Raw genomic sequence first — 10,101 nt, 5'->3', positions numbered from 1 at the left:
AAAAGATTATTTAGTTCCTTAATTTTAAGATTAATATCTATTTAATTTATGTATTTTTTAAAATATTTTAAAATATTTCTGTTGTTAAAATATTAATATTTATATTGTTATTTTTTATTTTCTTTGGTTTATTTTTATAATATTATCTTTTTATAATAATTTTTTATACATTAATAAAAAGAAAATAATTAAATTTTAATTTAATCTTAAAAAATTATATTAATTTTTTTGTAAGTACCATTTGTACACTTGGTAGTTTGCATACAATTTTTGACAATTTAATTTTTGACAATTAAAATTAATATAATTTTTTTTATTTTTTAGGGTTAAATTGATAATCTAATTATTATTTTTTATTAATGTCCAAATAAAAAAAATTATAAAAGAATAATATTGTAAAAATTAAGTCAAAAGAAATAAAAAATAATGGTAATGATATCAATACTTTAACGGCATGGATGTTTCGAGACATTTTAAAAAAATAGGGACTAAATTAATACTAATATTAAAATATAGGGATTAAATAGACTTTTACCCTAATTATAAGCGATTATTTAATCTCATAAGTATATTTAAATTACTTTTTGTTTAGTTATTTTTTTAATATAATTTTTAAAAATTAAATATGTTTTTATGTTTTTTTATTTTTATTAGTAAAAATTCAAATTCTATATTTTTAAAAGTAATAGTTGAATTTTTTTTTAAAATGTTCAAATGTTTAAAATATTCTTTACTTATTTCATAATTTTATTCATTTCTTTCATAACATAATTTTAAATAACTTGCTTGTCAAAATAATTTTATAATTTTTAATAAAAGCTCTCATTAATAATCAAACAACTAAAGTATTTTTAGAGAAATCTCAGTTTGCAAAATCTCTACTTAAATAAATTCTATTTGAAAAGTTATATCAAAAAGAGTCTAAGTGTTATTTGTTATGACTTATCTAATAGTCATAAGTATTTATTTAATTTTATAAGTTTTTATCAAAATTTTTGTTGTTATTTGTTTTTTAGTAGAGTCTTTGAAGATTGAATAAGGTATTTTACCTTAAATTTTGGGCTTCTAAAAGTAGAGGTAGGAAAGATTTTTTTAAATATTAAAATGTTTAAAATATCTTTTATTTATTGGACAATTTTATTTCATTCTTTTCATAATATAATTTTAAAAAACTTATCTATTAAAGTAATTTGATAATTTTTAATAAAAAACACTCATTGGCTACCAAACAATTAATTTTTTTTTAATAAAAACTCTACTAACAAAAATTCTATTTAAATAAATTTTATTTGAAAAGATAAATCAAACAGAGCTTAAATAACGACTACTAATCTACCGCAAAAGCAATGCAAGGCCGAAAGCAAGAGTCCAACAGTTTTTAAGTTTTAATGGTACAGTGTAGTACTTTCAAATATGGCCACAATGGATTTGCTTAGGGATGACAAATAAACTCGGACCCGGATTAGACTCGGACAAACCCGAATTATCCAGTCCAGGTTAAACCCGGTCAGAATATTAAAAATGCGAAATCCGAAAACAATATTTTAAACCCGAACAAATCCGGGTCCGGTTCCAGGTTTAGGTGAACCCAGATATTCGGAACCCGGACCCGGATATTTTTATTTTAACATTAATTAAATAATAATTTTTAAGTGTAAAAAGGGCAAAAAAAAAGAAAGAGAAACCCTAAAGCCTAAAAAAAACTTACTTCAGTCACCGGTATGGTTTCTTTATCGCTCAACGTCTGAAGCAGTCGCTGACTGTTGAAGAACTACAGATCTTCGCTCCGACGCCACTATGATGGTGTGCAAAGAACGCTGGAATAGTTGGAAAGTATGGTACCCGTTATGGTGTCAGTTTGAGGAAGCAATTAAGAAGATGAAGGTTTAGTCAGCATAGCAAAATTTTCTGCAAATTTTGCAAGAAGTATGAGGTGAATTGCAAGGACTGCAAGAAAGTCAAGGCGAGTGTGCCTACACTTCCACTAACCAACCTGAAATTTTTTGCTGTATTTTACTGTGAGATGTTCATTTTCCCTAAAAAAAAAAAGCAGCCATTTATCCTTTTCCATTTTCTTGACTTAATCTCCACAAAGCCCAACTTGTCATTATTATTGCCAAATTTGTTTGAAAATTGAATTTGTATGCTTGGTTATCTTGGGCTTTATTTCTAATTATTTGATTTTGAATTATTTTTCATTATTGTTGTTAATAGATTTAGAGATCTGGAAAGGAATTCATTAGATGAAGAGATGGAAATCGCATCTCTATAGCAATCATCCGGGTCTGGTATTAAAAATTATCATCCGAGTCCGGAACCAGGAAGGCCAAACCCGGACCCGGACCCGGACCCGAATTTTGCTATCCCTAGATTTGCTTGGGTTGGACTTGAAATACAAGTTATGCAACCCAAGAGGGGGATGAATTGGGTATTTAAAAATTAAGCAAGCAAATCACACAATAATTTAATCTAATGCCTTAATGAAATCGAAAGCAATAAATCACAGAAAATAAAAAGAGTAAGGGAAGAGAAAACAAACACTAGGATTTTTACATGGTTTTGCAATCCCCGCCTACGTCCACGCCTCCAAGCACACCGGACTTGAGGATTTCACTATTCAAGCCTTCCAAGGCTTCAAAAGCTTACAATGACTTCCAATGTGTCAATAAACCTTTACAACAAAGAGATTATCTCTCAATCTTTTCACTCAAGTGTCTCACACACTTAAACACTCACAAATTTGATGAGAAATTAAAAATTACAACAAGAACTCTCTCAAAGAGTAGATATACAAATTGAAGAACAAAAATGATTCAATGTTTTATGATTTGCGAAATGAGAGCTCAATATATGTTGTGTGCTTTTTGTTTTTGCTTGCTTAGATTACTAAAAATGAATTGGATTTGAGTTTATATAGTTTGAGCTAAAAAACTAGTCGTTATGCACATTTTGGTGATAACCGGCTTACCATTTATGGAATCCGGTTAGCCGCTTTTATGTTACCGTTACATCATATATTTGAATTTTGAAGATCCAATATGCTGCTTTTGAAATCAAGATAGCCGTTTATGTTGCAAAAGCTTACTGCCCAAAATTTGGTCTTCTGCTTGTCAAATCCGGTTAGCTGCTTGCTAGAGTAACTGCTGCAGTGAATTATTTTCTAAAATTATAGTTTGACCTCAAAACTTTATAAAATTATATTATAACCCAAAACTTTATAAATTTTATAAATAAGTCCAATTTCAGAATCTCTAAATAATACTTACTGTTCCCAAAACTTTTTGAAATTATTATATAGCCCAAAATGCTATGAAACTTTTTAAAAAAGTCCTTCCCCAAAATTTCAAGCAATACTTGTTGATTTTAAAGTTTTCAAAAGTCTTTCAATTAAACCATAAACTTGAAAAATAATTAATTTCATAAAATCATTTTTCCATTAAATATAAAACCTTTATAATGTGAAAATAATGATTTATTTAAAATGTAGAAAAAATAATTTGAGCTTAAAAAGTTAATCATTATTAATCTTGTTTGTTATTATCAAAATCAACATTATGGAAACATATATGTTAATAGGACTCATTCAAAAACAATTTTAGAACCTTATTTAGTATTGAAGTTGGGCAGCTGTAACTTTTAAGTTACAATACTAAAATATTTAATCAACTCTAGCTATTGTAATTTTTCCCTTGGAAGATAAAAATATATTATATATTTACTAATTTTGTCATAATTATTATTTAAAAATTAGATTTACTACATATTATTATATTTTATTCCATAATTACAATTCTTTTCTACAACAGTTACAGTTTAAAAGGTACGACACTTCAATACCAAATAAGGCTTAAGGAAGAGTACAACTCTTAACAACTCTCAAAAATCCTTATAACACCTTGTTTTAATTTTTTTAAATAATGCAATTTAATTTATAAAATACTAACCCATAAATTAAAACTAATAATATTGACATTAAATTTCAAGCTAAAAAGAATTTTTTTAAAAGTTTTTATGTCTAAAATACATACAAATCCTAAAATCTTAAATTATTTTCTTCTTATTACATAATTTTAAACTCTTAAAAATGTCTAAAACACACTTTTAGTTAAAATTTAAAATATAAATAAAATTTTTTGAAATGGGATGAGTGTAAAAAAAAATTGTTAAGAGAATAACTTATTTAATTAAATATTCATTCAAACCAAAAATATGAATTAAGTCATCTATAGTTATTTAAGTAATTTCAATTAATGAAAGGTTTTATAAGGAATTTATAGGCATGTGAAAAGGCTTGCTCTTTAAGAAAAAGAGAAAAAATATATATATACAAAGTACAATAACATCTCTTATAAAAAAAAAAAAACAAAAAACATCTTATTTATTAAATATTAATAGATTGCAATATTAAATAATGTTATCAAATACAAACTCTTGTTAGGTGCATGTTTATGGTGTGCAACAGATTGCGCGTTGAATTTTCATTGGTGGGGCTGTATTGTGAGCCCTACAACTCTACTAATGGAATGTCAACATGCACTCCATATATCATACCTCATCCAGGGTCCAGCTATGGTGCAACTGTGGTACCATATCACAGCTGCACACATTCATTGGATCCAACTATGGTGACAATTATGGGATGAATCCAATGGCTAGGAGTAGCTGTGGTATGATACCACAGTTGCACCATAGTTTTGTCCCATCATCCAATACATTAGAATATAGCTTAAAATTTAAAGTTGTTAGGCAATAAATAACATATAAAGTCTTTCATTTCGCAGTCACAGTTATGTGAAATGTAAGTTTTAGCTATCAAGTGAGATTACATTGGCTTCTAAACCATAGATGTAATGGGGTTTGGATCACAACTTTTGTCAAACGGATAATAACAATAGGTTTGACGTATGAATAATTTCACTTGCCAACTATTATTCCAACTACTATCCTAAAAAGTGAGCTAACATTGACTTATTGATTAGCCAATTGGAGTAATAAATAATTTTGGTAGTAATGATATTCACCACCTATTAGGTGAGTATCACCTCAATTTTTGGGATAGTAATTAGAATAATAGTTGGGAATTATAGCATTGTTTACCTAATTGCATTAGTTTACTGTTTTTAAAAAGTGAAATAAAATAGCAGTATTGGTTGGTTTTATTAATCGACTTCAATAATAAAAAAAGGAGGCCTTTTGACATTCCTTTAATTTCCTTATAAAACCTCATTTCTATTGAAATTACCTAAATAGCCTAAGATAAATTAATTATTTTTTTGCTTTGAATGAAAATTCAATTAGACACTTAAATTATAATTTTTTTTTGTCTAAAAGCTAAATAGATATAAATTAACTTGTATTCTGAATAAAGTTGAATGTTTGAATTTGAATCACATATTTGTTTTTTTTTTGTCTAAATCATTAAAAATAAGTATTAAGATTTTTTTTACTTGAAAAATATGAAAACCAATATTTCTACATTTATGCGGTTACAAATTATAAATATTAAACAAATAAAAAAATTTCAAAGGATATAAATAAGATAATGTATTATCATAACATATATCATATTGAATTGGACACAATCCTTTAATATTCTAAATTAGTATATGTTAATCAATTTTATTGCGATTTATGATATTTTTATATGAAATAATATTCATTAAAAATTATAAAGATAAATAGTACTAGTTTGAAGAAAATAAAATAATAAAAATAATAATAATTTACCACTATATTATCACAAGTTATAGAGATGGGTAATAATGCTAATTAATAAATTTTATTTAGATAAGAATGAAAATTAATTACTTAGATAATGATATTTTGGAGAATATCTTTTAATGATGCTGTGTAACAAGACAAGTGAAAAGTTAAATAGGCATGAGTGTAGAAGAGCATAATGGCCAGAGAGGTTGGTAATTGGAAGTAGGGATGACAAATTACCAAGTTTGTGTCTGGTCAGGATTGGCCCAAATTGGTTCTGCTTCTTCAACGTGCATAATTTTCATCTAGATTGATTTACATTTGAAATACTAGCTAGGCAACCCAAAAGGGGGGGTGAATTGAGATTTTAAAATTATTCTAGGCAAACCACACAACAATTCAATCTAATGCCTTAATAAATTCAAAAATAATAAATTCAATAAAAGCACAATAATAAATGAGTAAGGGAAGAGAAAGCTAACTCAAGGATTTTTACGTGGTTCGGCAATCTCCGCCTACGTCCACGCCTCCAAGCACACCGGGCTTGAGGATTTCACTATCCAAGCCTTTCCAAGGCTTCAAACGATTACAATTGACTTCAAGGTGTCAATGAACCTTTACAACAAGAGATTATCTCTCCAATCTCTTCACCCCAAGTGTCTCTCACACTTGTACTCTCACAATTTGATGAGAAATGATAAATACAACAATGAATCTCTCTTTAAGAGTGGATATACAAATTATAGCTCAATGATGATTCAACAAATGATGATTTACGAAATGGAAGCTCAATATATGTTGTGTGCACTTGTTTATGCTTGCTTGAGTTACCAAAAATGAATTGGTTTTGAGTTTATATAGTTTGAACTCAAAAACTAGCCGTTACTAGCTGTTATGCACATTTTTTGTCGTAACCGGCTTGCCGTTTAACCATATCCGGTAAGCCGCTTTCGTTCTGGTGCTTATTGCCCCGTATCCGGCTTGCCGTTTATCAGTATCCGGTAAGCCGCTTGCTACAGTAACTGCTACAGTAAAATATTTCTCGAAATTTATCGTTTGACCCCAAAACTTTATAAAACTATACTATGGCCCAAAAAGTTATGAAACTTTACAAATAGGTCCAATTTCAGAATTTCTAAATAATGCTTTGTTTATCCCAAAACTTTCTGAAATTATGATATTGCCAAAGATGCTATGACACTTTTCAAATAAGTCCTTTACCAAAATTTCAAGCAATACTTGTTTATTTCAAAGTTTTCAAAATTCTTTCAATTAAACCATAAACTTTGAAAAACAACCAATTTCATAAAATCATTATTCCATTAAATATGAAACATTTATAATGTGAACATAATGATTTATTTAAAAAGAATAAAAACAATCAATTTCATAAAATCATTTTTCCATTAAATATAAAACATTTATAATATGAAAATAATGATTTATTTAAAAAGAATATTAAATAGTTTGAGCTTAAAAGATTAATCATTCTTAATCTTGTTTGTTATCATCAAAATCAATATTATGGAAACATATATGTTAACAACATTTACATCTTCCTCCCAACGGGTTCTCTCTCTTTGAAAGAGAAACCAGGAATGGAAGTTATATGAGTCTTTATGGCTCTTTATGGCACCCACACCTTGGGGGATCAGAAGGTTTAATTAGTTAAGCTTTCTTCTCAAAGTGTGGTTGGTGAGATAATTTATTAATAGTGAGGATTGAGATTTAGTCAATATGAATACAGAAGAACTCATTCGGAAATGTCAGGCCATAACGTTAAAAGAAGAAGAAGAGGATACGGTAGCAGTAATGGGCAAAATGAAGGCTAAAGGAGTAAAGATTACGGCAAATTGCTTAGTGGGCAAAATACTTCTAACAAGAGGAGTAAACCTGGAGGGGCTGAGATCAGCCATAAGGCAAGTCTGGAGGTCCATTAAAAAGGTGAAAATAGAGAGCATGGGAAGCAACGTGTTTTTATTCAAATTTGATACAGAAGAAGACAAGAAACGGGTGCTAATGGGAGGCCCGTGGTATTTTGATAGAGCTTTGATAGTTTTGACGAAGCCAAGGGGAATAGGAGATATCCACAAGCAGGTGTTCACTCATACTTCATTCTGGGTACAATTTCATAATGTGCCTATAATGTGCATGCACAAGGAAGCCATTCACATGCTGGGTGAGAAGGTTGGCACGGTGGAAGAGGTGGATACGGACGAAGATGGAGAATGCATCAAAGCCTTTGCTAGAGTTTGAATTTCTATAGATCATATTTCTACAACCGGAAGGAGAAATAAAGATTCCAATAGCAGTGTTGTATGAAAAATTATCGGACTTTTGCTTTTGTTGTGGGATGCTAGGACACCAATACAGAGAATGCTTGAAGTATAAGGGCCAACCAAAAGAAAAGCTGGCGTTCGGTAGCTGGATAAAGGCAATCACCCCTGCAGAAAGAGCGAGGCAAAACAAAACCAAAAGTAGAGAAAATTGGAATCAAGCTCATAATCAGGCCAATACAAACTTCTCCAATGAGACACACAAGGTCAGCCAACACAACCTGCAACAAAACCCGGATGAGGAAAACGGATCAGAGTCGAACCGGGTTGAGCAAAATGAAGGAACCAGCCCAATAGTATCAAGCAACGTGGCAGAAACAGGTGAGAACTCATTAATGCAAAGAGATGGGGAAATGCAACAACAGAAAATCGACGACATGGAGCAGACTGATACAACTGGGGCAGACATATTTCCTCGAAACAGGGGCATAGGAGCGGGAATTGAAAGTGAAAAAGAGAGGGAAAACCAAAATGAGGGGGAAATAGTCAAGATAGGCTTAATGGGCCGGAGCCAACATAAGCAAGAAATTAGTCAAGGCCTTTCTGAAGTCAAAGAAATGGGTAGCGGGACCAGTCAAACCAAAAGAATAATTAAAGGCAAAAATTGGAAGATACATGCAAGAACCACGAAAGCTAAGGTGGGGAGTCCAAATGAGCTAACTGGAAACAAAAGAAAGGGCTGTGACATTGGTTACAAAAGCCCCGAAAAAAAGAAAATAAAAGTAGTGAGCCCAATAAAAATGTTGATCTGGAATTCACAAGGAAGCTTTCTTCAATTTGAGCTTAAGCTAAATGGTAAGGCAACAGATGAGGCAACAATGCAGGCTGCAGGGGAAATGCAGGAGGAGATATTGGCGGAGGCTGGTGGCCAGCCCCGCCAACAGCCATGAAAGTTTTGAGTTGGAACGTCCGGGGTTTGGGGAATCCCCGGACGCGCCTAGAACTAAAGAAAATTCTCCAATTGCACAGACCCCAAATGTTGATTTTGTGTGAAACAAAGTTAAGGTCTGGACAAATAAATAAAGAGTGCAGAAATCTAAATTTTGAAAATGGTTTTGGGGTCGGACGGGATGGAATGAGTGGAGGAATTGCTATGTTTTGGGATGCTGAAGTTCAAATAGAAATCACCTCTTATAGTAACCATCATATAGATGCGGTAGTTCAAAATGGAAGTGGCAAGAAATAGAGGTGCACGGGAGTTTATGGACACCCTGATATGAAGCAAAAAAAGCATACATGGGAGTTACTCCGAAGATTGGCAGGGCTGCTCTCTTACCCTTGGCTTTGCTTTGGCGATTTCAATGAAATCTTACACATTAACGAAAAAACGAGGGGTAAAAACAGGAATGTAAGTATGGTGGTTGATTTTAGAAAAGCTATAGAAGATTGTAATTTGGTGGATGCTGGCTGCACGGGCTACCCATTTACTTGGTCGAATAGAAGATTTGGTCCCCACCTCATTGAAGAGAGGCTAGATAGGTTCTTCTATAGTAAAGAATGGGGCAAGAGTTTCTTTGATTCAGCAGCAAATAACTTAATTACTTGGACTTCAGATCACTCCCCAATTGTGATGGAAGTCCAAGAGAGAAGTGTGCTGCCGAGGTATGCTAGAAGAACTTTTCCGAGAGTGCATTACGAAGACATGTGGAGTGCTTATGATGCGTGTAAGGATATAGTGATGCAAGAATGGGCTACTTACCAAGAATGGAATTCTGGAAATCCGGCTCTAAACTTTCATAAAACAACAAAAAACTCTCTGGCAGCTTTAAAGATATGGAGCAAGAAGGAATTTTGGGGTAGACAAAAAGAAATGGAGAAGCTGATGAAGCAACTAAAGGAAATAAAACAGAATTACAAGCACTACGAAGGTGGGGAGGACCTTAAAAGAACAGAACAAAAGATCAACAACCATCTCATCGACGAGGAGATGTACTGGAAGCAGAGATCGAGAGCCGACTGGATTAGGGAGGGAGACAAAAACACCAAATTCTTCCATTCCAGAGCAACATCCAGAAAAAGAAAGAACAAGATTTGGGGGATAGAGAATAATCATGGGAAATGA

The 10,101-nt window shown here is 31.3% G+C and overlaps 1 protein-coding gene across 1 annotated transcript; it reads left to right on the top strand.

Annotated features, from left to right (window-relative positions):
• Positions 1 to 9,393: 9,393 nt before the first annotated feature.
• LOC127900840 (uncharacterized) lies at positions 9,394 to 10,101 on the top strand. Its single transcript, XM_052436095.1, has one exon. The coding sequence runs from the start codon at positions 9,394 to 9,396 to the stop codon at positions 10,099 to 10,101; it is 708 nt and encodes a 235-aa protein (XP_052292055.1).

The sequence above is a fragment of the Citrus sinensis genome, chromosome 3, assembly GCF_022201045.2.
Source record: "Citrus sinensis cultivar Valencia sweet orange chromosome 3, DVS_A1.0, whole genome shotgun sequence".
Classification (NCBI taxonomy): Eukaryota; Viridiplantae; Streptophyta; class Magnoliopsida; order Sapindales; family Rutaceae; genus Citrus; species Citrus sinensis.
The sequence above is the reverse complement of the archived record's forward strand: the minus strand, read 5'-3'. Positions and strand labels throughout refer to the sequence as shown.

Bases quoted from the DNA above. Each gene is read 5' to 3' on its own strand.
- LOC127900840 (XM_052436095.1), top strand. From the start codon at position 9,394: ATGGTGGTTGATTTTAGAAAAGCTATAGAAGATTGTAATTTGGTGGAT.